This window comes from Bubalus bubalis, chromosome 2 (assembly GCF_019923935.1).
Source record: "Bubalus bubalis isolate 160015118507 breed Murrah chromosome 2, NDDB_SH_1, whole genome shotgun sequence".
Lineage (NCBI taxonomy): Eukaryota > Metazoa > Chordata > Mammalia > Artiodactyla > Bovidae > Bubalus > Bubalus bubalis.
In genome coordinates, this window is record NC_059158.1 from 137,723,126 (window position 1) to 137,751,001 (window position 27,876).

The following is a 27,876-nucleotide window of genomic DNA, read 5'->3' on the forward strand; positions in this document are numbered from 1 at the left end:
TTAACTTCTTTATAAAAAATGCTGGAGGCATAAATAGGTAAAATAAACATAAAATATCTGTCTGAAATATTTTGCTTTAATTGTGATTATATAAACAAAAATAGAAAATATACCTCTATCTTGATTATTTTAAAAATTTAAGGTTAATTTGGCTTTAGTAGGGGACAAAAGTTTAAGTTAGCATAATAATTGGCAAAATCATCATAACTGGAAAATTTAAAGACAACACAAATTGCAATAATATTTGTACCGCTTTTATTTGGAAAAATAACCATCTGAATGCATTTCCATAGTATATTACAGTTAAGTACTTCATGACATGATTAGCATTCAGTAGTTGAAAAAGTATTAAACTGTGCTTGAGAAGATTCCAATTGGTTCAAAGTCATTCACTGAACTAAAAGTCATTTCCTCATTTTTATAGTCATGGCATTTACCAGAGTCATTCAACTCCAATTTTCATAAGAAAACATTACAGACAAAATCCCACTGAAATCATCAAACAATATTTTATGCTGTTACAAATATGTTATGCAAAATGTAACACTGGCACCAGATTTGTATCATCACGCCTTGCAAAGATATATTGCACATGCTAAAGCATAAAATATATAGACAAAACTACCAAACAAAAGATATTTGCGTTGAATTTTTAGGTCACTGCATAAGAAACGCATAGAATTACATTTTATACACACACTCAGATTGTCACTATCTTAAATGCTCTTCCCCTATAACACTGACCTATGGTTTATGGTTTTGTAAAAAGAAAGCATTGTAGCACTGCAAAATCAAACATAATTCCTATAGAAAACTTCAGCATCTTCATTTTCATTTCAAAGCAGGTAAAAGGGGAAAGAGGGAAAAAGACACTTTATACATTCAAAGAAAGGCTGAAATGAAAACTCACTGGTATTATATTGCTCTGATAACACTCAAATGAAAAAAAATACAAAACATTTCACAGAATATTTTCAGAATATACAAATATAAAAAGGCACTCTAACTTCATATCACAAGACAAAAAAAAAAGGGATGGGTTCTTCAACCAACACAACAGATAAGCAAACCAAGTTGCTCAACAGTACAAAGAATGACTAGTGCAGCAAATCCATTTGATGTTCTTGTCCTAATTTAATAATAAAATAATAAACCCAGCAGCTGTTTACTGCCTAAAGTACCAAAACATACTATGGTGCCCTTTTATTAGTGATAAATAGAAATCCCCTGAGCTATTTACTGTAGAATCATAGCAGATTTTAGGCAATTTGCAGATAGTAATGTATTTACCAAGGATAGGCAGACATGGCAAATAGGTAAGTGCAATGAAACATGATCCCTGTGGCTGTGGTTAAAATACAGTCTAAAAATAACATATTTAGGTAAAAGCACAAAACAACCAAGACTCAATTAAAAGCACAATGTGTTCTGTTTTTGTTTTTCTTAGAAAGCTATGTGGCAAATCTAGTTTTCTAAGAGATGTGAGTGAAAAGCACAGAACTCAGTTTTTAAAGTCGTTTCTTAAGGGAAAAAAATTGGTCTTGGGAAGAGGGAGAAAGAGAAAGAGAGTGGGGGAGAGAGATTCAATAAGCAATTCACGGCATGATTTTCTTTTGTTCTTCTGTCCTCCTCCTTTCTGGCAGTGAGACTGGGGAAAAGTCAGAACAGCTCCACAGAGATAATGTCACAGAGCTGTCACTGCCTTGCCGTAGTATTTCTTGTTCTCTGTGCTACTCTATAGGAGAAATGATAACGCTGCTTCACCATTAAATCAGGCGTCGCGTTTCCTGCTTTAAAGGCCAACTGAGCAAGATTTCCATTCACTTCTGGAAAAAGACTCCACAATACATCACATTTCTGCAGTGTTAGAGCTCCCTTACGTTCAGGGTTTTGGTAAAGGTAAGGTCATTATTGCTCATTAGCAATTTATCCACTTTTTCAAAACTCATCTTCTCCAAGCAGACAAAAAGGACAGAGAAAAGAAAGGAACACAACACCAAGAATTAAAAAAAACACAATGGCAGTGGTGAAACAAAAGGTTTCAATGAAACTAATAGCAGTTCTTCTAAGTCCTTTGAACAAGTTCTCATTTGTGAAGAACCCAACTTGAATTTTTAATAAAATCCAGAATATTACAGAGTGAAGACTTTTACAGGTAGATGAAATACATAGTATGGTATCTGTATTTGATCCAGGTATGTTAGGACACTGTTTAAAAAATATCTCACATACATTAAGATAGAAATTTCCAGAGTGAAAATGGAACCCATTATAAAATATTGGAGAGCAGTACTCCAATGCAACATATTTCTGTCCTGTCTCTTCCTCAAGTAGAAAATAGCATGAGCTGGTGATTTTTATTTCTCTTCTTAGTACATGTGCCCACACACTGACAGAGTTTCCCATTAGGCTGCTGGGACCATGAGATTTTCAGCACATTCAGGATAATTTCCGTATCTTTCTTTGGGCCCTCTTTGTGCACAAGACCCACTACACACTTCAGTTTTCATCTCGAAGAAAAGCATAAGGACTGCAGTGTATTCTAAGCTCTGAGCTGGCTACACACAGGCTGAGTCATGGATGTTGTACCTTTTTTTAACCGATGTGGAAGAACCTGAGGGTCGGCTGGAAACCTTAGCAGTGGAATTTCTGGGCTTGCCCTCAGGAATGCAGGCCAGCCCAGGGAAAGTTCTGTATATTTTCCGGCTTCCTCGTTATTCGAAGTAAGACAAGTAAGAATCAAAAGAGAATAAACAATGGATATTTCCTAGGCATTTGTTTCATTTCAAATAAATACAAACACATATACATCAAAGTATATGAACATTTTCTCTAGTTTGGCAAAAAATTAAGCTGTGGTAAACACATTATTAGTTACAAATGTTAAGCCATCAGCTAGAAATCTGTGTCATAAGAAATATAAAATACAATAAAGACTTACGCAAAAAGATTACATTTTAACTCCATAGAAAAGCTATTTCAGTTCTTACTTCCACTTTGAAGGAAAACAATTTAAATCTTCAATTTTAGACTGAAGCATTTTGGTCCTTGTGTATAGCTGACTGATGAACTACAGACACAGATAAATACATACATATACATGTGCATGTGTACGTGCATAATTTAAAGTCTCATTCTTCTTTTTGTACAGCTATTCCAGGTGCAGAGCGGGGTCCATTTGACCTAGAAGCTTTGGCAGAGGAGAGGGAGCAGACACAGTGTTCACTACGATGATTTCATCAGGAAGCAACTTTAATCGGCTTTAATTTCCATTTCACCCATTTTTACATTGTGCTTTCACTTCATTCTTTTTTGGAGTCACACTTCCACTCACTGAGCATGACTTTGACCGAAAAGCTCATTTAACATTTCACTACTGATGAACAATACTGATGGTTCTTATGTTTTTAATAAAGTTAGTATTTGATTTACAGACAAATTAATAAAGGGTAGTTTCATATTTGCATATATCTCAAAAGTTTTGGTGCAATATAATTTTCACCTGAAATGTTATTGAAGTGATTCCGGTTCAATCATTTGGTGAAAATTAGTCACAGGCTTTTTACAGGGAGCACTGGGTGCCATATTTTTGTTAAATGAAAAAAGCAAGTTCAATTTTCAGTGGATTTTCCCCTTCATTTGGCAACTTAAAAATCCTCAAAGAGAAGTTCTGGATATTTCAGTACACTATAGACAGGATATCACTAGCGCCACCTGGGAAGCCTATGAATAATTGGACTCCCTTAAAAAAGATTATTACAGGCATTATTTCTGAAGATGAACACCTCTACCTTTGGCTTCTAGTAAGGAAGTAAACATCAAATTGAGCAGAGGTTTGAGGCATCTCCTATCCAGCCCTTCCCTCCCTTCCTTGGGGACATGAATGTTATATTGATACACTTTTGAGAACTCACTGCTGAGTGAGTACATGAAAAAAAGAAAAAAAAAAATCTCCCTCTTTGTTGCATTATCCCCAAAGAAAAAGAATTAAATGTTTTTTTAAAATTCCATATTTAAAATGAGAGGTAGACTTTCACAGAAGTATCTCAGCTCTAAGGAAAACATGAAACAAAGTAAAACCAAGGCCCAACTGTGTGAGAGCTTTGCCCTACAGCCTAGCTGCCTTCCCTGGGCTTGATTAATTCCTTGTCTACTGGCTTCTGGAAGCTCGGCCCATAATAATACTTGAACACAACATACATCTGGAATTCAAGCTTTGTTCCCTTCCTCCACCACGGGTGATCAAGGAAAAGCTTCTACAGTCCAAAATCAGAAAGTTTCCGAATCAGAATCATTTTCATTGTACCCATCCTCAGAGCCTACATTGTTACTGCACAGGCTAACCATGCTACCCAGGTTGGAGAGGGTCGTCCTGCTCAAACTGTCTTTTTTAAAACAAACGAAGTTGACAGCCGTCATTGTACTGGAAGGAGAAAAAGTCATCATGGTAGCCAGAATGAGGGCCAGGCAGTCAGCCACGTCTTTGTTAGGAGCACAAGCCAGGGCCGGGGTATGACCTGGGCGTAAATGCAGACAAGGCAGTGGTTAGTCCGGGCAATCCAGAAGTGGCGTGAGCGTCCCACAGTACATCTCAAACGACCTCACACGTGGAGATGTATGTCGAGTTAGAAATCATGCCAGGCAAAAGGAGTTACTTCCCACAAGTCATGCTTGGGGTGAGGCTGGAGGGGACCAGGAAGGGGTAGACATTTGATGGAGGGTTTTTTTTTCTTCCCCAGCTTACATGACAACAACAAGCACTATATTATCCGGAGTTAGGCAGGATTCCAGTCTTCATCTAGTGAACAGAAACATGAGGGGGGGGGGGCGGTGTGTGTGACACAATTCCACAAAAAAACAAAAACAAAAACAGCCACAGGACAATCAGAAAGCTGTTTCCACTTGAGAGCACACACACCATGCGCCTTGGACTGGGGTCAGGGCACTCTCATTCTGAGAACAATGACTTTCCATGTCCGATTAGAGAGGATGTTGAGAATCAGGTGTCTGTAAGAGTCAGTAACACTGTTTTGTCACTTTATATATACTTTACATGAAGAATGCACCAGGAAGCTGGTTCTAGAGAAATGGAATCATTTGAGTAGATGAGATACAGCACTGGTTGGTTGTGGTGAAATGTACTATCATTTAAAAGAAACTTAAACAGAATTTTAAATAATGTCAACACCACCAGCCAAAGTCCCAAATCCTAAATGTAACAGATATGGGGAGATTGCTGTGTGCCATGGAGTCATGTCATTCTCTACTATGTGAACTTGATGGGTCAAGTCTGGAAGAGAAAACTATTTCAACACATGAAGCAGGAGCCATGGGGAGGTAGGTGAAGTCTTCGATTCAGTCTACCCATATTCAACCTTTATTCTATTGGCTGGAAAGGTTTAGCCTGCCCCCTCTCCTGGCTAAACTTTCTACTAACCACTGGCTCATTTTATTCAGAGGCACCGGCTCAAAAATCTTAATTTTTTGCTGTATCATTTGTTAGCACTTGACCTGATTTCTGCTCCCCTCCCCGCTTAACAGACAAGTCCTCTCTCTGGTATGAAGACAAACAAGAATGGACAGATACCTTAACATTCCATTCCACAAAGGTCTGTGATAAGTAATTAAGATCGCAGTGCGGTACAAAATCGTCCCAAATGCTCCTAGGCCTTTAGGGTGTAGCTAAGCTCTGATACAGGCTGTGGTCATACAACCCTGGTGCACTTATTCTTGAGTTTGCTATGGGCTGAACAAGCCCCAGATATAGCAGACTTACACTGCAGAAAGGCAAAACTAATTCATTCTGGTCTCTTGGGTCATTTTGGAGAAAACTCCAACCCTTAAGTATTAATGTATATACATATAGTGGTAATAAGGTGAGGGAAGGTGGGGCAGGAAGACTGAGGAGATAGAGTAATAGAGAACTTTCCACATCTCCTACATGAGTCAGGTTGGGGACAGAGCGGGTACATGCTAGGATAAATGGGGCTGCAAAACCAAAACTAATAGGAGTCAGCTAATGATGTCATATGGCTGCTTACTTCTGAGAAATAGGCATGAGCTGCTAATTCCAATACCTGTAATAAGCAGTTGAATTATGTTAATACATTTTATAATACTTGAATTAAATGCCACAATTAATGCCACATTCAAAAAACTACTGAATTGATAAATATCCAGAAGTTCCTCTTTTGCTCCCCAAAGTTAAAAGGCATGGTAGTTTAATATAATTCTCGTACTCATGAGCTTTCTAAATTTCTTAGGAAATAGAGTAGAAAGCTTCTGTTAAGAGTTAGTTCATTCAGAAAAGAAATGTGGTACAGATCAGAAGAAGGTTTCAAGCCTAGATGTTAATTTAAAAATTTTACTCATGTTCCCCAAATATCCATACTGAAAATACGAGTTCTGATCTGTTCTGTAAAATAATACCTAGAGGTTTGATCTCAGAATGAACTGAAATACAAAGATGTTTTAATTTGAGCCCTTGAGCATGCACCCATGACACATGTGATCCCTAACTCTTCAGCATGTGCAGTTAAAATTTCATTCGAATACCAAGTTGAGTGTATCTAACATATTTCAACCCCCATGCTGAGGAGTTTGAGACCAGCTGCTAACATGACATGCACATGGAAGGCGCTGGTGGACTGCAGGGAGACTATGTGTTTTACAACAACAGACAGGACAAATTATCCTTGTTGACTGCTCACACACAGGGAACTTCCAAGGGAAAGAGAGTCCTCACTGCTTTTTTAAACTAGCTCCTGGCTTTCCCATTTCCCTCTGGCTTCATAGCAGGTGCATTGGCACCTGAAATAATGGCTTACTTTTCCCACTTACCATTTTCATCTACAGCAAGTACACAAGCCCCTTTGGCCAGCAGCTCCTCAACGACCACTTTCAAGCCATTGCGTGCGGCCACATGGAGGGGTCTGAAAAAAAGACAACACCGAGTGTCAACCGTGATACATATTTGTACGAGAATGTGGCATTTTGAGTAGTCTGTGTAGTTGAAAGAAAGAGAGGACTTGAGAATCTATAAATAACACGAGTATTTTTACTTTTTCAAAAAAGATTTCTGAAGAGCTAGAGAGCCAACTGTTCTTCCACATTGTCCCAAATTCTTCTGCAGATATTATTGTACAAATATTTTACACCTCAAACAACCTTAGTGACAAGTCACAGGGAGCCAGAGAAAGAACTCAAGTTCTGGTGTGTTTTCTAGAAGGTTCTTTACCCCTTGCTTTCTACATCAGTATTTGAATCACTGTTTCACACAGTTAATCAATATGAAATCAATATGACTGGTGTTATTATCATCCATATACATAATCTTAAACCTTGTTATTACTAAAGGCATGAAAGGAAGTTTTCTTGAATTTAGAATATCTTAAAGAATAATGTCAAACAATATACTGCTACTCTGCTTAAAAATCTTAATGGAAAAAAATTCTTATATTTCTTTGCCCTTAAAACAAATGCACAAATAATTTCCTAAAATGGAAAATGAAGCAGCTTTTGGGTCTTTCATGCTAAGGATTACACTGAATTATATTAAAATATAATGAACACAAATAGCTTAAATGCTTCAAACATATTCTGGGAACCTGATTTATAAAACTTGTTTTCCAGTAAGAATACACAAAACTAATACATTTAAACAAATAGTTTATCCTCAAATATGGCAGCTGATAAGATTTTCTAACAACCCACTATATTTTTAGTACTACCTTAGAAATATCAGCAAGGAAAAACACAGACCTCACAAAATTCTATGAAGGCATATCAGAAGAAAATTTCTAACTAAAAATGTCTAGCTTGGTCAGCAATTGTAGATAGTGACCATGAACTTCACAAAGGAAAAGCCAGATTTGTGTCTTTCATCACTGCGTCCCCCAACTCTAGCCTAGAATATAGCACATTTTTATTGTTGGTCGAATAAATGACTATGAATCTGGGACTTAGTCAGACTTTAGTAGTCACACTTACGTCTGCAGTGCATTGTTTTTTGCATTAATAAGGCTCTCATCTTGTATCTTGTCAAGTATTAACAAGGCACATTTTTCATGACCCTAACAAAGGAAAAAAAGATAAGTAAATGGAACAGAGATACAGAAATGTCCTGGGGAAATCACTTCAGTATGCTTTAAATTTAACATGTATTCCCTGCCTAATATCAAAATAGGCTATTTTCTGAATAATACATTTTATTCTAAGAGCAAATGGTTAATCAGCCCTAGATTTTCAAAGATTCTAAATAAGGTGTTTTAGGACTTGATTAATATAAATCTGATCTAAAATATTATAATTTTTACGATAACTTTTAGAATTACTGTCCAGAGAGCTGAAGTTGATGCTATATGTCAGCTAGGTCAGCAGATAAACAGAGAGTAGAATTAGGAGTGTCCTTTAAATTCTTCAACAAAGCTTTTTAAACACAAGTCAAGTCCCATCTCCTTCTTCAAGCCTTCAAATACCACCTCAGTATCCACCTATCACTGGAATTCCCATTGTACCTGTTATCTGTATCATTCATCACTGGCTGTCTTATTTAATAGAGTCTTTTCCAGCAAAGGTCATTCTTTTATTCCTCATTCAAAAGATACCTCTATATGTTATGACTAGTGATAGTTTAAAATCTAGAGAATCAACTAATGAAATAGAGACCCTTTTGGAACTTCAGGCCCAGTGCCTGGTTAAGGGGTGACCACTTCCTAAACCCTTGACACTCAAAATGTGGCCCAACAGAACAGCAGGATAACATCACCTGGGAGTTAGAAATATTGACCCTCAAGCCCCACTCTTGGATCTACTAAATTAGAATCTGCATTTGAACCAGATATCAGGGGATTCATTTGCACAATAAGTCTGAAAAGCATTGTACTTATATTCATGAAAATACTACAACGTGACATGAACTTCAGGAACCCGAGCACTTTTTGTGGTATCCACTTTTTGTGGATCGTGAAATGGGAAAATGTAACCAATGAAAGGAATAGCTGCGACTTCTGGTACCACTGGCTATAGATAACACCTTTGATAATACAACTATATTGGAACAAACCACCATCACTGGTGTCAACTAGCCTCACATTACAATGCCTTATAAGGGAGACACATAAAGATAATTTTAGAAGAGCCCATGGAGTTTTCATTGTCATGTACTGCTGGTGGAATGTAAATGGTTAAAACCTTATTACAGGGCATTTTGGTCTTAGAAGTGTTCATAGCCTTAGACTCACTAATTTCATATTTAGGGATTTATTCAGATTACTATATTACAATTAGTATTATTTACAGTAGCATGTATTTGAAACAAGGAAATGTTTAACAATAGGGGATGGGTTGCATCAAGGGTAGCACAATCCTAAGGCAGGGTTCCATACATCTTCTAAAACACTATAATATATGATATCTGAAAGGAAGATATTCATAATATATGATTCAGTAACGAAAGCAGGTTATCCAACAGTATGATCCCACTCTCATAAAATCATACTTTTATCTTTTTACAGAAGCAGGAACCTTGAGCTATATGTGAACACGATGCTCTTAAAACACACAGACACACACACACACACACACACACACACACACACACACACATTCTTTGCATTGAACTATGTACCAGAAGAAAAGGAAGACAATAGAAGCATACCTAAATGAATACATTTATTTGTCTCATAAAAGAGTATTTTTGGCTGTGTTATTACAATGTCTTCAAGCAGAATAAATGAAAATATGTGGAACTGCTTATATTTTAGAAGCCATTTAACTAAATTCCTAATCTGTGTTTAAAAGCAAAATATGATACCACAACCATGAAGACAGATTCAGTGGCAGCATCAAACCAGATTGTGGCAAGAATTCAAGTGGCAAATTCCCTGAAAAGCACAGCCCATCAACCCCTTTGTGTGGGTCTGCCCTCTGCATCCCCCTTTGATTCCACTGAGAATGACACCATCCTGGGAAAACATACATCTTAATTAAGAGCCATGATACACACACTTCTGATGGACAGATTTAGGTATTATTATTATCATTTTATCATTACACTAAAATAACAGTGTTTCAAATCCATTTACATACTTTACTACTAGCCAAATGTAAGGATGTGTTCAAGTCCTTATCCTTCACAGTCAGGTCAGCCTGGGCACTGTTCACCAAAATATCTGCAGAAAAAGCCAAAAGATAGTTACTAAGACTACATGCTAATTACATGCATTTTGAAGAAGTTACTACCAAAACAATAATGCTTTTAAATTTGTATACTCACATTACCATAACTAATATTTTTTTTAATTTTATTTTATTTTTAAACTTTACATAATTGTATTAGTTTTGCCAAATATCAAAATGAATCTGCCACAGGTATTTTTAAAGAAAAAAGGAAAAATTTATTGCCATGAAAGTGAAAGTGAAGGTCACTCAGTTGTGTCTGACTCTTTGCAACCCCATGGACTATATGGTCCATGGAATTCTCAAGGCCAGAATACTGGAGTGGGTAGCCTTTCCCTCTCCAGGGGATCTTCCCAACCCAGAGATTGAACCCAAGTCTCCTGCATTGCGGGTGGATTCTCCCAAGGATATTGGAGTGGGTGGCGTATCCCTTCTCCAGCAGGTCTTCCCAATCCCGGAATCGAACCGGGGTTTCCTGCATTGCAGGTGGATTCTTTACCAACTGAGCTATCAGGGAAGCCACTTTATTGCCATAGTTGTTCTATTCAAATCCAAATTCCATAGTCATTCATTTATTTTTATTTCTTTGGCTGCTCCACGTCTTAGCTGTGGCATGCATGATCTTTAGTTGAGGCACGTAGGATCTAGTTTACTGATCAGGGATCAAACCCGGGCTCCCACATTGGGAGCATGGAGTCTTAACCAGTGGACCATGAGGGAAGTCCCTATAGGCATTAATTTTAATTGTCTTTACAGTTTTGCTATTTCCAGGTAAAATGATTCTATTATTCTATTTGGTTTCTAAATGTTGACAGATTTCACTCTGGAAAGGTGGGCTCACTTTGACAAAGTCTATCAATAACCAAGTTAACAGGGGACTAAAGATGAACAGCAAGCAGATCCGGTGGCTTAAATACAATGTTGATCTTCTCTAACATGTATATACTGAGAGGATGACCACTTTCCCAACTTTACATTCCTTTGGTTTTAGACAGGCCTAAACTCCAAGTCCACAAGTCAAGCACACACCCACGGCACCAGCCTGCCCGTTCTCAGCAGCCATCATCAGCGGTGTTTTCCCTGAATTGTCTGCCACGTTCACTTGAGCGTTGTGTCTCAGAAGAAGCTGCAAGCACTCCACGTGATCAGCAAATGCTGCTGCATGAAGTGGTGTCCTAACGATTTAAAACAGGTATGATGTTAGCTTCCTATAAACTTAACACACTCCCTTTCTATATGTGCCTGAGAAACATGTGCATGGTGTCATCTTAGGGATATAAAACTTACTGGCTTACAGAGATGGTGACCAAGTTCCCCCAAAGGCCATTCAGGGTAGACACTGAAGTGTCACCTATGTGAACGGCACCCCTAGTTTTGGGGGGTGTAGGCAGTGGTCCTGATAATAAAATCAGCATCTTTACTGACCCTTTAATCTGGAGTTCCAATGACCTCTCTCATCATTGATAAACATACTTTCAAAATTAGGCCTTAGATTTGTAGACAATTGGCTATTTTTTAAAAAGCCTACATCATTTAATGTGAATGGCTGGTTTCTTTGGGAGGATAATTTGGCATGATTGATCAAAGTTAAATACTATGATCTTTGAACCAAAAAATTCCAATTCTAGCACTTTTATCTCCCAGATGCACTTGCTCTTGCAAACAGATACATGTACTAGACTGTTCATTGCACCATTCACTAAAACACCAAAATTCTGAAGCAACTTGAATATTCTTCAAAGGAGGACAAGCTGATTAAATTATAACATATCCAGTAAATGGAATAATATGAAGCTTTAAAAATACAGTAAATATATATGTTCTGGTGTGGCAAGATCCCCAAGATATGTTAAAAGGAGAACATTAATATAGAATGTTCTCATTTGTATAAAGAGAATATAAACATATATATTTTTATATATTTATGTAGTTATCCATATAAAATATTTGGAAGAAAATAAAAATTTAGAAAGAACAGTTTAAAAGTAGTTTTCTCAGTGGAAGAGGCTAGGGCTTTTGGACTAAGAGGGTAATTTCTTTATATGTCATTTATTACACGTAATTTTTAAAAACATGTATATATATTACTTTTTCAATCAAAAACATAGATGTTTGGCCACTATGTAGCCACAAAGAAGGCTAAGATTCATCAGACAAGAGCCATGCTCTTAGGATCACTTACCTGCCTTTGTCATCTCTACAATTGACAATACTGGAATCTATGGCCCCGAGTAACAATGATGCACAATTCTCATGATCATTTATTCTAAAATGAAAATAGGTTTAAAAATTTAAAATATTGCTCTCTAAAAAATTATATATCCCCTCCTACTCCATCTTTCTATGCACTGTATCTTTAATAATCTGATGCATTTAAAAATTTTGATACAAAATTTAAGCAAAAGTTTCATTTACCAAAGAATTTCAACATTATGAAGATTGGAAAATTACCATATATGAAATCTTCCTGAAATAAAATGTATTTCTAATTATCCACAGGGATAATATTGCTAACCCCAACTTATTTTTAGCATTTGGCAGACAAGCGTGACTATTGATACACCTGAAGAGCTCTTCACATGGTGGGTACTGTTTCTCAGTCCACCCCTTCCTACCGTTTCCCTGGGTGGTTTGTGAGCCACCTTGGAACCATGGCACTTCACAAAAAGCTCCTGAAAAATCATTAACATTAGATACTACACTTTGATATCAGACTTATTTGCCTTTAGCAGCAAAATGGAATATACTGGTCTTATCTGTAATCTAAAAGAGTTTTCCTTCTGCCAAAAGCCCTTTCTCTAGGTGTGGTTTAAAGAATTCAAGCCACACCGTTAACTTCCAGTTTTTCTACTTACATTGCACAGTGCAGTGGAGTGAAAGGATTACCGATAAATGTTCGAAAACACTTCTGCTCCAAAAGTACCTCTATACAGTTTTCATTACCTGCAAGGAACCAAAAGAATTTAGGGAGCTTCTAACATGAAACTTTGTTTAATGAAATCTATTTTTTCATTAAGTACTGAATTCTGGCCCATGAATTTTCCTGAATTGGCTGAATGATCATTCTCCATGGAATAAAATTCACTAAATGCCAAAATGTTTTTAACTATGTTCATAGGTGTTCTGAGATATAATGAATAAATTAAGCAATGATGAGAAAGAGACCTCATCTGCAAGTGGAACAATTCTACCATACTCACAGCTCTTAGTAGGTAGGTGCCTAACATAGGTATGCCTCAGTTTGCCCATATTTAGAGCAGAAAATTTCCCTTTAACCCAGATGAATAGGTTCACTTATAATTATGCACCCTAGGGAAGGGAGGAAGATGTGATTGATAAAAAACAGTACTTATGATAGTGCAGGTTAAAGGGCTTTGACTGTAAGACACTATATGGTATTTAAAAGGGTACCAAGGACACGACTGAGCAACTGATCTGATCTGATCTGAAGAACAGTTCCTGGCAAATAGTATGGACCCACTAAGTATTTTTTAGTGAGTAGATGAACAAATGTGAATAATTACTTTCAACAAAATGGCAGGTAGTTTTCAAATCAACTGAATTTAAGTAAGGCCCCAGCTCTGTGAGTTTACTTGTTATGTGATCTATAAGCCTCCATTTCCTACATATTAAAAAATTGGAGAAGGAATACCTGCCCTATTGATGTCACAGGATGATGGGAAATTAACTTGATAAAGGACCTAAATGAGGTTTGTGAAGCAATGTTCTCATACAATTTTTAAGGCAAGAAGGTAAAGCTATTTGGCTTTGGAATATGGATTGTTGCCCTGGAAACCTCTTCTTGGCTGAGTTATGTGCTAAATTAGGGCTCTCTTCTGATCTACTCCAGAATTATGTTGATTGAACAATTTTAAGTACTAAAATAAGTCAAACTTTTTTTGTACCTATAGAGAAAAAAAGTGAAACTTTGCTTTTAGGAGGACTGAGAAGTATATGAAGTAATGAACATACAAATCCCCTAATTTTATGTAAGTTATATTGTTTAGCTTTCTAACTATATCCAACTCTCACTCAAATATTTCCAGACATTTCAACCTCTCTATTACTATGAATTTCCCTGAAGGACCTAGCTTGGGGCAGCATCTACACAAACTGTTTCTTGGAGGCTATATGAATCTCAATGTAAAGGTCTGTGTAGGTAGGACTGGGGATCCTTGAATGACTTTCAGTGTTTCAAAGTGCTCAGTGAAGGAGATTCTCGGAAGAGGGGAGCTTAAACCTCCAATCTGGAAGATTACACTGGAAGTGTAGATTCCAGTGGATTGCTTAGGAGAGGCTGCTCCCCTTCCCCTGCTTGTACCTGGAGAGATCTTAGAACAGACAGACCTATCACCGCCCCCCCCCCATCCAACTCCACACGGGAGAAAATGTGGTCTGTGGGAGGTTTGCCACCTACTGTTATAATCAACACTGGCACTCCATCACCCCCTTCCTGTAGGTTTTCCAGTGCTAGATAGATCTTGCAGCTTAACTCACATGGGGCTTAGGGTGACCTTACCCATTAGCAAGTAAATTAAAAAAAAAAAAAAAATCACAATCCTCCAATGGCCAGGAGGGAACAAAACCAAACTGCAAAAGTGGAAAATCTGACTCTTACTGAGGTCAGAACCAATGAAAAAAAGAGGATCGTAATAAAAACATAATGAAAGATCTTAAACTGATACAGTTAGAGCACCGTAAAACTTTTCTGGACCCAATAATCATAGTTTCTAAGTGAAAATTTTAATAGAAGAATTGATTATGGATAAATAAAACAATAGAAGCACAGTAAGAAACATATGGACATGAATTTGCGAACTCTGGGAGACAGTGGAAAACAGAGGAGTCTTTCGTGCTACATACAGTCCACTGGGTTGCAAAGAGTTGGACAGGACTTAGCAACAGAACAACAACAGAACTATATGGGAAAATATTCATGTAAGCTTAGGGGTAGGAGATCTTTTTAAGCAAGACTGTAAATCTACATACCATAGAAGAAAAAATCTCACAGATTCAACTACATAAAAGTTCAAAATCTTTACATGGAAAAAGATATCATCAACAAGGAGCAAAGACAAATAGTGAACCGAGAAAAAAAAGTTTGCAACACACATAACACAGAGAGGATTCATATTCTAAGACAAGGTGCTCCTACAAATGTGTGAAAAAAGATAAACCACTCAATAGGAAAAAAATGAGCAATAGATGGAAAAAGTAATTTCCAGAAGAGGAAATGCAAATACATAAATCAGTACACAATTAGACAAGGAAACACAAAATAAGATGAGATACCCTTTTTTTGTCCTTCAAATTGACAAAAATTAAAAAGATGACATCACCTTGGGCTAACAAAAGCTTTTATTTACGTTTGGTGGGGTAAAATTTTTGCCATACTAAAGCAGTATCGTATAATTTATTAAAGTTTAAAAATATACACACCCTCATCAACAATTTTACCTCTGTAAATTTATCTAACAGAAACATAAAGTACCATGATATGAACATACACACTGCAGTACTGTTTGTAATGAGAAAAAAGCCTAAAAACAATTTGAATGTTCATCAACAGGGATCTGGTTGAATAAATATTAAATTCTGATATACAAACTCATACTCATGCATGTCTATACCTATTTATCTGCTATAAAATATTCAACTATTAAAAAGATCAATGTATATAGATACACATTGATTTGTAAGGTTATCTGCAATAGAATGTTGAGTGCACAATAAGAAAAGTTATAGAATATTGGTTATATGAATTCTAGTTTTAAAAAAGATGTACATACATATATATTGATTTACATTTTCAAGGGAGAATTATGAAAAATAAATACCAAATTACATCAAAAAGTGAGTTTGGAAATGACTTAATTTTACTTTAGAGGCTTCAGTATTTTTTAAATGTAACAATTATCAGGCATTGAACTTTTTCTACTCAAATAAGTGAAACACAGAATTTTAAATCTCCTCAGTAGCAAGTATAACTAAATAAATGGGACTATGAGACATAAAAATGCAATGCTGAAAGATAAATCATGTGCCTACCAGCTGTCAGTTGTGACATTATTACATCATATTGTTTTGGTTGTTTTTAGCTTTATTATTTCAATTCCTTGTAGGATCCCTGGTTATCTCATATAGAAAAGAAAGCCTGATTTAAACTAGTTAGTTCATCAGAAGTTCTGATGAGGAGTTACATGTTACTGGTTAAGAAAAAGTGTGAAGTGATTTTTCATTCCAATATGGCATCATGGTAGCCACGGAGGGAAAAATATTTTCTAAAAAAGGTATTTTTGTTTGTTTGTTTTGCAGTATCTGAATGCAGAAAGAGTGGATACCTTGGTTACAGCATCATGTTATGTTCTCACTTCCTTTGAGATCACAGTGGTGTTGGGATAGGAAGTCTACTGGAATCAGTCAAGTGACAATTAACTCACCATTGTAACAAGCCCAGTGCAGTGGCGTGTAGCCTTGGTTGTCTTTGAAAGAACAGTCCTCCTCGGAAAGTGCCATCTGGAGCAGCTCACTCAGCCACGTGGCATGGCCACGAGCAGCTGCATAGTGCAAGGGTGTCCTCCCTCTGGAATCTTTACACAGAATTGACACTTCTTGTTCCAGCAGCATTTGCACACATTCCTCATGTCCCGTCATAATCTGATGCATCACAATTAAAAACACAACACAAATCTAAGAAGACTCAGCAAGCAAAGTTGTTGACTAAGTGGGGTTAGGCTCAAAGTAAGTGGACATAACGCCCAGGTCTTAAGGGAAAAGACTCTTATCCTACTTCAGAGAAACACCCACCTGTAAATGAGGACAGTAATAATGACCTCATAGGCTGTTGTGAGGACTAATAAGATATGTAAAGGCTCCCAGACTGCTGTGTGGCCCATAGGAAGTACCCAAAAAGTACCTAAAATAAGATCTATGATTATGGCATTAAACATTTAGAGTTCTTCTTTTCATTGATCATGGTGGTCAGCACCATCTTTAAATAACAATTTCCTGATTTCTGCTTTTGTTTCTTTAGATTTCTTGATATACTTTAGAAAACAGTTTAGCAGGTGTTTATGAAGAATTACACACAGTGTACTTATTTCAGCAGAGTACATACTTCAGGTGGTAAATGGGCCCACATTGTAATAAAGAACAATTAAAAATAGCATGGTTACTCAAAACTAGGTAATCATCAGAATAAATTACAACACCTGCACACAATGGAGGATTAAAAAAGACAGGGCAGAAAAATATTTAGTGATATGGACAAAGGTACTTGATATACTATAAGAAAAAAAAGGTTCCAAATAGCATCTTCAGTATTCTTTTTAAGATTTAAAACAAATCTATATTTAGAAAAAAGATTGGTGATATATATAAAAAGTGGTTATCTCCAGGAGGTAAGATTACTAGAGATTATTATTTTGTTATTTGTGCTTTAAGATTTTTTTTGCAAATTTCCTATGATGTGCATGCAATCAGAAAGCAGAACCAAGTCTTGCAACAATAGGTGTTCATATATCTATTATCACAGTCCAACATGGCAACTCAAGAGCAGAACCTCAGAGTACCTGCCATTATTTTATCTTTGCAAAAGATTCTGTAATTTCTTTTTGACTGACTGCGGTTAATTGGTTATCTCAGGCAACAATCTTCTTACTAAAAATTCATAAGGAGGTAAAAAAAAAAAAAGAAGAAACAAGTTCACTACAGAATTGCTTGACTAAAGCTAAGGAAGATGTACATACCCCTCTGTGTAAAGCTGTGCAGCCCATGATGTCGACAGCATCTACATTTGCTTCCTTTTCAAGTAACAATGAAACAGCATCACTGTGTCCATACGCTACTGCAAGCATTAGTGGGGTTCTAGGAAAAGAGAGAAATTGGGCTTTTATTTTTTAATTAATTTATTTTAATTGGAGGATAATTACTTTATAGTATGGTGATCGTTTTTGCCACACATTGACATGAATCAGCCACAGGTGCATGTGTCCCATGCATCCTGAACCCCCCTCCCACCTCCCTCCCCACCCCATCCCTTGGGGTTGTCCCAGAGCACCAGCTTTGAGAGCCCTGCTTCATGCACTGAACTTGCACTGGCCATCTATTTTACATACAGTAATATACATGTTTCAATGCTAGTCTCTCAAATCATCCCACCCTCGCCTTTTCCCACAAAGTCCAAAAGTCTGTTCTTTACATCTGTGTCTCTTGTGCTGTATTGTATATAGGATCGTCATTACCATCTTTCTAAATTCCATATGTATTAATATACAGTATTTGTGTTTCTCTTTCTGACTTCACTCTGTATAATAGGTTCCAATTTCATCCACCTCATTAGCACTGTCTCAAATGCAGTTCTTTTTTATAGCTGAGTAATAATCCATTGTGTTTATGTACCACAGCTTTCTTATCCATTCATCTGCAGATGGACATCTAGGCTGCTTCAATGTCCTGGCTATTGTAAACAGTGCTGCAATGAACATTGGGGTACTTGTATCTCTTTCAATTCTGGTTTCCTCAGGGTGTATGCCCAGCAGTGGGATATCTGGGTTGTATGGCAGTTCTATTCCCAGTTTTTTAAGGAATCTCCACACTGTTCTCCATAGTAGCTGTACCAGTTTGCATTCCCACCAACAGGGTAAGAGGATTCCATTTTCTCCACACCTTCTCCCACATTTATTGTTTGTAGACTTTCTGATTACGGCCCTCTGACCAGCATGAGATGATACCTCATTGTGGGTTTTGATTTGAATGGGCTTTTAAAAAGAAGATTAAGAAATACTCATCACTTCCAGCGGGAGCATCTTCTTCTCTTCCTTTGTCTCTCTGTCTCTCTCTTTCTCAGTCTCTCTCCCTTTTTGACAATTGCTTAGTATTTTCTGAGTGTCCCCAATTTGCTCTCTACTACCTGGAACAAGCTATCTGCCTCTGGTCTCTAATGACCACATGGAATGGTGGCAGTGGAATGATCAATATGAGTAGGGCAGAGGAAAGTTCCACCTCAAAATGCTCACTTGAATCCCATCATTTTCAGAACTATGCAGCATTAGCCAAGTATCAATTGAGCAGGGACTGTGTGTATGTAAGAGATGCTCTTGTTTCCATCAGAGCAACTGTGAACTACTTTTACAGTTTTTTACGTTGGATTTCGGTTCAGTATTTCATTTGAACAAAGCTCCATTGCCTTAAAGAAAAGGAGGACAAGTCCAGAGGAAAGACCCAAGTGCTGGGCTCCAGGAGGTGAGGCCCAGTTCTGTCTTCAACATGAACTCATATATCTGGGGTGAGTCACCAGCGCTTTATTGCTCTGTGTTTCCTATTTGTAAGAGAAGACTGGGTGGGAGAACAGGCTAACAGATGGAAAATACTCAGGGAAAAATAACACAGGAAGGATAAAAATATGAAGGATTTTTATGGAGGTGATAACGTCTTGAGGTCTGTCCTATTCCATTATTAATTTTAAAAAATGAGATGGTAGCAGCTTCAGAAGAGGGTAAAAGTGAATAGAAAAAAGGAACAAATGAGAAAATATTTTTAAAAAGCCAGAGAACAAGGGTACATATATTAAAAGTTAGCTCTTTTTCATCAAGATACACACACACACACATTTTTCTTGGATATATACTCCAGCACAAAGCTACTTCATTCTTCTAGGACCCTCATCCATCAATTTCATCCCAGTATAAACACCAAATTTCAGCATTCAGCCCTCCTAGCTGTTTAACAAATTAACTGATCAGTTGTGATTCGAAATGTCAACCCCAGGTGTGAGAACACTTACTGTCCTTTGGCATCTTTCACGTCAACCACTTCTGGGTTGTCTGCAATTTCTAGTAATAGCCGCATACACAGCGTGTGACCATTAATTACTGAAAAAGAAAATAATGGACATTCTTTTAACAGACCATACAGATCCTTCCGAAATAAAATTTATTTGGACTTCAAATTGGTGGTTTCCAATTGTTGCTTGAAGGCGGGAGGAGAAGGGGACAACAGAGGATTAAGATGGTTGGATGGCATCACTGACTCAATGGACATGAGTCTGAGTAAACTCCAGGAGTTGGTGATGGACAGGGAGGCCTGGCATGCTGCAGTCCATGGGGGTCGCAAAGAGCTGGGACAAGATTGAGTGACTGAACTAAACTGAACTGAATTGTTGCTGATGGACATCCCCACGTGTCCAGCTAGTGCCAGCTGCTGGGCACAGCTGGCAATACGTCTGTTACCAACCCATCTCCACTTTCTTCCTATCAGGGCACTGTGGTTCTCATCTAACTTGCTTTCCTGGATGCTGTATAGAGGCTTTTTTCCTTAAAGAGGACATCCTTTCTTATCTACTCCTACAGAACCGATCATCTCTTGCCACTTTCTGGGTAACCCTTATGTTCCTCTAAGAGAGTCTCCCAACTCTGTACAATCTTCCTGTGTCCAGTCCACCTCAAGCCCTTTTTAAAAGAAGGTTGAAGGGGGAGGAGAAGGCAGAGGAGGAGGGAGAGGAGAGCAGGTGAATGAGGGGAGGAGCAGAAGAGAGAAGGAGGGAAGAGGGGAGCAGGGGAGGGAGGAAGGGAGATGGTAACAGAGTTTGCTTCTTATCCCCATCATTTCACATTCTGAGGTAGACGTTCTGACTGATGACTAGTGACTTTAAGTCAAACCTCAAGCTGGCAATGTTAGCCATTGGCTCGCTGCTGATTGGCACTCCCAGAAGACTCACAGATGGCTCCTCACCCCAGGGGCTGGAGGACTTCTCCGTCTGAGTTCCTCATATCAAAGCCCTTGTTTCTCTGCCTTCTCCCACCCTCTATTATCTCTGCTCCCCTCTCTCTCCCCTGCTGAGCTCTGACTGGGGGCAGCAGGCCCTGCCCCTCCTCACTCAGCTGCCCAGGTGGGAACTGGCAATGGGCAGGAAGCGTGGCCCAAATCTTCAGTTGGCCTTGACTGCCTGGGGTGGAACCCATGGACTCACTCTGCTCTGTGTGCACCAGGCAAGATGTTCTTTTAGGAAGAAGATCCTGGTGCCACAGGGTCAGGAAGCACCTCCCAGGCTGATAATCCCTGGGGTAGGGTACTTTCCTTTAGCTTGTTGAATGGAACCCACAGCCTTGCAAAAGACATAGTTTTCTACTCAGGGAGTAGGATGCTAACAAATATATTTAAAATTCTGAACGTGACCTTCTCTCCTCTCTGAACAATAAGAACACCATAAAATACATTGCATTAACCTTGTTATGGTTGTAGAGAGAGAAGGGAATAGATGCAGCTATGTTAGGTTGATAAAGGCTCTTCTTAGAGCTGTGTTTTACAGCCCTTTTTATTGCATGAGAGTCATGAGAGAAGGCTAATTTAACGACGACACATTTTTCAGGGACAATACATATTAGAATTAGCTCACATTCATCAACACCACTCAAATTAACTACAGGGATAATACCCACATTTTGTAGATCATTGCATTCAGCTAATTCTCAGCAACATCCCATTTATGTACCTCAGGAGGAAATCTTGTAGAAATGTTGTTGCTCTTTTGCTTTTCGTTTTAAAAATTACATTAAGTCTGTTAGCACTGGTGAAATATGCAAGAGGTTTAATGTATGCTTAAAAGAAAATAATTAGCAGAGGACTGACAGCTAAATACTGCAGGTGGTATTATTTTATAATACTCATGAAATACAGCATATTTTGATTGATTCCTTTTTCTATATCAATTTTATATTCTTTAAACTGTTGTTGTTGTTATTCAGCCCTTAAATCACATCTGACTCTTTGCCATCCCTTGGACTGTAGCGCACTAGGTTCCTCTGTCGTCCATTATCTCCTGGGGTATGCTCAAATTCAAATAGTCATAATCATAATAGTTTTGAGGATTTTTATTTTTGCCTAAACTAAAAAAGGGGAAAAATCATCTAATTCGTATCACTCATCCAGTATGAAGGAAATGGCAACCCACTCCAGTATTCTCGCCTGGAGAATCCCAGGAACAGAGGAGCTGGACGGGCCATGGTCCATGGGGTTGCAGAGAGTCGGACACGACTGAAGTGACTGAGCACATCCAGTATGCTGGAGAGCAAACTAATTCCTACAGTAGTATGTTTTTCTTGGGCAGGTGCGGTTGAGATGCTGGGAGGTGGGCGTGTGTAGCTTTTTTGAACTTAGCTAATAGTCCCTTATTTTAAAAGTGTGGCTACACTAGAATTCTCGGCTTCCTACACACATTTTCCCCCAGTTGCCTTCCAGCAAAAAGATGCTACCATTTCCTTTTGCTGTGCCCTGCCAAACCCAGCTTTGTCTCAGACTAGCTCAGCCTCTCCCTGACTATGAGCGACAGTCATTTTTCATGCTGCTCAAAGACCACAACTGTCGTTACCACTATCTACGCCAAACCCTCTAAAATCCATCCTGGATCCTGTTCCTCACAGTACTCTCAGGATTTGGAACAAAAAAATTGGCCTCTCGAATGAGCTGCAAAAGATTCTGGAAAAGCAGATTCTCAAAGCACAGGTTAAAGCTGCTGCACAGCAGACATTTTGTGGGGAATAAAATCAAATGACAGCCGGCACCTTCTCAACGAATTGCACGGGGTGGACACCCAAAAGGAGCGCGTCCTGTTGACCACTAGGGGGCTCCATTGGACTACAGCCTTTATCACCGTGGCAAATGAATGACAATGATTATTCTTCATTGTTGACCTGTTCACAAGGGCGATTTTCCACAACCAAAATGGGTCCTTTGTAAGTGTCAGGAAGTACTCGGTAACTATGCTTGGCATTAATAACAGGCAACTTTAAAAGGAGAACTAAATGTAAACTATATGGTAATACTAAGAATGCCTAGAATACTAAATTTTATAATAATACTTACAAATACCAAAAAGACTAAATGTGATGGGAAATAAGAATTTATAATTTAACCATACCAATCACTGCTGACCTCATGGCTTAAGTTTTTTCTAGGAACAACTGCTTCCAGATAATTAAGCAACACCATGTTTTTTCAATCTTTGTATTATTTTTCCTCAGTGGTTTGAACATTCAGAGATGTGGATGGCAATGCTTCCACAAAGTCTAACATTCTGAGAAAATCTTCCCAAGTACAAGAATCACAAAATCTTTTGAAAACTGTTTTCATTCCTTTGTTTCCTCAATACATCCATTATTTCACAGTGAAAAATACTTACTTCTCTTTATAATATCTGCTATCCTGATCAAAGGCTATTATCACTGAACTCCTGAACTCAAAGAAAATTGTGCCTTAGCTGAGCTAGAAACTCTTCCACATTACCTTGTCATCTGTGTATATGTCTAGAAGTATCTGGACACAGTTTTATTTAATGTGCATTAAAGAAAAATCACAGAAGCGGCAAATTACTTACTTTCTGAAAAATACATGTAGCTTTTTAAGAGACTATTTTTACACCTGATGCATCAAGAGTCAGAACAAAATTGTGTTGGTAAAGCAATTATGTTCCAATTAAAAATAAATAAATACTAAAAAAGGAAAAAATAAGGAGTAAAACAAATATCATATTAATGCATATATATGAAATCTAGAAAAATGGTACTGATGAACCTATCTGTAGGGCAGGAATAGAGATGCAGACATAAAGAATGGATTTGTGGACACAGAGTGGGCTGACAGGGTGGGACAAGTTGAGAGAATAGCATTGACATATATACATGAACGCTTCCCTGGTGGCTCAGAGGTTAAAGCGTATGCCTGCAATGCGGGACACCTGGGTTCGATCCCTGGGTCGGGAAGATTCCCTGGAGAAGGAAATGGCAACCCACTCCAGTATTCTTGCCTGGAGAATCCCATGGACATAGGAGCCTGGAGGGCTACAGTCCATGAGTTTGCAAATATACATTAACATGTGTAAAAGAGATAGCTAGTGGGAAGCTGCTTATAGCACAGGGAGCTCAGCTCGGTGCTCTGTCATGACTGAGAGGGGTGAGGTGGGGGGTGGGAGGGAGGCTCAAGAGGAAGGGCACATATGTATACATACAGCTGATTTGTGTTGCAGTACAGCAGAAACTAATACAGCGCTGTAAAGAACCATACTCCAATTAAAATTTTTTGAAAAAAATTTTAATTAAAAAAAATTAAAGAATCAGAGCAAAAGTGAAGAAGTAACATATGTTAATACTCAGCAGATTGCTGTCTGAAAATTCCTTTCATGAAGTAGCTGTGAAGTATCATTAATTTTATGCTTCAAAATGCTATGAGATTTTATTCTATGTGATTTATCTGACGATAACAATACACCTTGCCCTTTTTCTTCAGAAAGTTTTGTGATTGTCATTGGCCAAAGGTACTGAACACTCTTTTGAGTTAAGAAGGTCACATGCAGCGTAGAGGATTTTTAGGGCAGAATGATAGATATGCGTGTGTGTGTGTACTCAATCATATCCGACTCTATAATCCCATGGTCTGCAGCCTGCCAGGCTCCTCTGTCCATGGGATTTTCCAGGCAAGAATACTGGAGTGGTGGCCATTTCATTTTCCAGGGGATCTCCCCAACCCAGGGATCAAACCTGTATCTCCTGTATTGGCGGGAGGATTCTTTACCACTGAGCAACCTATGGAAGCCCAGAATGGTAGATACATGTCATTAGACATCTGTTCAAATTCACAGAATGCACACCACCAATAGTGGAACCTAATGTAAGCCGTGGACTTTGGATGATCATGTTGTGTCAGTATAGGTTCATCCATTGTAATGAATATGCCAGTCTGGTGAGGGATGTTGATAATGGGAGAGGCTATGCATGTGTGATGGACAAGGGCTATGTGGGAAACCTCTATACCTTCCTTTTCTATATTGCTATGATTCTAAAGCTGCTCCAAAAAAAAAAAAAATTAGCCTTTAAAGAAGGTCAGAGCCTCTCTGGATGTAGAACACTAATCATCTCTAAATGAACAGAAAGCCAAAAGCACTTTGGAAGAGCACAGGCATATTTGACATAGAAAGAGGATATTTTCAAAATTGGGATGAAGGAAGATGCCGCCATCCATTTACTCAAACTTATAAGTGGGCCACAAAACTAATGTAACCAGACTCCTGACAAGACCTACCTGAGGCATGAAGTGGGGTTCTTTTGGTTACATTGTCTTTCACAAAGATGGATGCACCTTGATTGATAAGTGCTTCCACACATTCCGTATGTCCCTTAAAGGCAGCCAGATCCAGAGCAGTGCGGCCTTTCTCATCCCTGATGTCCAGGTCTACCAGCGACTGCAGAAGGACTTCCAAGGCCTGGTGGTGCCCATTGTAGGCCTGCAAAGGAGAAACCACAAACTCAAGTGCTTGCTCACCTTAAATCCCACAACAGTCCATCTGAGGGGCTAAGCTTCCCAGGTCACGGAGGGAGACTACTTCAAAGAGCACATGGCATAATTATTAAAACACGGCTGAAACTAGAACTAGATGGAAAAATTACAATGCACAGACCTCACAGGTACATATAAATCTTTTAATGCTCCTTCTCTTTTGTCAAATAATTTACTCCAAAGGTACTAAATGTATCAATGTATTCTTATATCTATTAATCCAATAATCTAACACAGGTTAATAGCTAAGTGAATTAATATATTCTTTTATCTGTCAGCTCAATCCTAAACACATTGGTAAGATCCAAATATTTTTTCAGACGGCTTTTCTGTTAAACCTGGAGGAAAAAAAAATCACTAAAAACATTGTGGACTTTGTAATTCAACAGAAGCATACTGATCTTCTGTTACAGTCCAACATTTTAATTTCAACCATGTGATCCTGGCTGAGTGTCTTAATTTCACTTAGAGTTTGTTTCCTCATCTATAAAGTAAGAGCAATAGAAGTTGCCTTCCAGAGAGGATGAGAAGAGATAAAACTTCACAGCCTTTGCATAGTGCATAATACATGGTTGATGCTTCCTTTTCTCTTGTTTTCTCCATTGATTATCATCAAAACATAAACACAATTATGGAAGTATATTCCATATATTAAGGCCAAGTTCAGTCCTATTGTGAGCTCCTACACTGTGTTAAAGTTAGGAGGCTTCATACTACTAAAACACAAAACTAAAAGTCTGAAAGGAAATTTTTACTAAGTCTATAAGGTTAAAAAACTGTAGTGCACATACAAGGTCAAGGACACTGAAATAAAAGGAAAAAAAAAAAAAAGAATTCAGTGGGGGTGGGGGATGGTTGGTGGAGGGAAGTGAAGGAGGAGACAGAGGACAAGGCTGTTGCCAGTGTCTTCAGTAGTCAAAGTCGCCTCTCATGTCTCTTATGCTATTTTTCCACTGCAGCAATCACCCTAGGCACAATTTATTTGAAAAAATGCTTAGCGCAGACTAAGGACTGATTTCTTCAATACACAAAGAGCTTCCATAAGCCTTTTTAAAAACTAGGCAAATGTGTAAAGGGTATGAAAAGGCAGCTCAAAGAAAAATAAAAATAAAAGGTCAATAAACATATGAAAAAAACATGTAAATTTTTATGGTACTATTTTTAAACTACCAAATGGCAGTGATTAAGTTTGGGCATGTCCAGTATTAGTTAAGACATGGTGGAAAAAATCAATCTACACTCTGTTGGTGGCAGTATAGATTGGTGTGATATTTGTGAAGGGTGATTTGACAAACCCTATCAAAAATTAAAAAAACAACAAAGTTGCAAATAATAAATACAATGATTTTGTTGTATGAAAAGCAAATATACTCAGATAGACACACACCTGTATCTATGTATATTTCTGTATTCATAGGAAATTTTAGAAGATACAAAGGAAACTTAACAGTGGTTACTCGAGAAATGAGAGGTAAAGTAATGAGCAAATGGACTTATTTTAACTTATCTTTTTAAAAACTACTTGAATGTTTTTCTCTGTACATATCAACCACAACAATAACAAAAACTAGATTAAAAGGACCCACAAGATTTAAAGAGTACTAAAAGGAATTGTTTATAAAACTTTCTTATATTATTTTTATGAATGATTATGGTTATTATATTACATATTAAACATATATATTATATGTGTAGTGTAATAACTCATATGCTGATGAATCCCAAATTTATATCCCAGTTACTTTCTAAGACTTGTATCTTCAATTGCCTATTGAATATCTAATATACATCTCAAGCTTAACATGTCCCAAAATGAGTTCTTAATTTTCCTCCTAAAATTTGCTCCATCTCTGTAAATGGCAATTTTACCCTCCTAGTTGCTCAGGCCCCAGATTTTGGAGTCATCTTCATCTTCCCTCTTAAGCCCAGGGTTGTGGCCCTGCACAAGAGCTTTGGAACACTGGGGCAAGCGAGTGCTAAAAATAGCTTCCCCATCTCTCCCCACTGCCTTGCTATGCCCTGGTACAGGGGTGTGTCTGCTGAAAGAAAGGGACATATTTTTGCTCACCAACAGAGGTGTCATCAGGTTGTCAGGCACCTGGCGGGAAACAGCTATCCATATCTGTTACAATTTGCACACAGGTGTTGGGTAACTAGTAGCCCTCAATGACATGATCATCTCTACTTTCAAGCCATGATCATCTCTGCTCCTTCTTTAAAATGTATCCAGAATCTATCCAGTTCTTCATTATACCACATCCTCTGTTGCCACGATGGCAAAAGCTTCCCTTTCCCTCCTTGCTGTGTGCTATGTTGCATCGCTCAGTCGCGTCCGACTCTTCAAGACTCCATGGACTGTAGCCTGCCAGG

At 38.0% G+C, this 27,876-nt stretch overlaps 1 protein-coding gene across 12 annotated transcripts in view; it reads right to left on the reverse strand.

Annotated features, from left to right (window-relative positions):
• Positions 1 to 238: 238 nt before the first annotated feature.
• ANKRD44 (ankyrin repeat domain 44) overlaps positions 239 to 27,876 on the reverse strand; it is a 314,414-nt gene continuing 286,776 nt past the window's right edge. For 7 of the 12 annotated variants that reach the window (XM_044936824.1, XM_025277923.2, XM_006078146.3 and 4 more), the window contains 11 exons: positions 25,252 to 25,453; positions 19,964 to 20,051; positions 17,928 to 18,045; positions 16,620 to 16,836; positions 13,035 to 13,122; positions 12,362 to 12,445; positions 11,209 to 11,354; positions 10,090 to 10,172; positions 7,990 to 8,072; positions 6,841 to 6,932; positions 239 to 4,517 (listed from right to left, as the gene is read on the reverse strand). In XM_044936824.1, the coding sequence (XP_044792759.1) occupies positions 4,270 to 4,517; positions 6,841 to 6,932; positions 7,990 to 8,072; positions 10,090 to 10,172; positions 11,209 to 11,354; positions 12,362 to 12,445; positions 13,035 to 13,122; positions 16,620 to 16,836; positions 17,928 to 18,045; positions 19,964 to 20,051; positions 25,252 to 25,453 (1,449 nt within the window). In that variant the 3' untranslated portion in view covers positions 239 to 4,269. Of the gene's footprint in view, positions 4,518 to 4,732; positions 6,078 to 6,840; positions 6,933 to 7,989; positions 8,073 to 10,089; positions 10,173 to 11,208; positions 11,355 to 12,361; positions 12,446 to 13,034; positions 13,123 to 16,619; positions 16,837 to 17,927; positions 18,046 to 19,963; positions 20,052 to 25,251; positions 25,454 to 27,876 lie in introns of those variants that run through there. The other 5 variants (XM_006078152.3, XM_025277926.2, XM_044936837.1 and 2 more) reach the window with 3 other exon arrangements.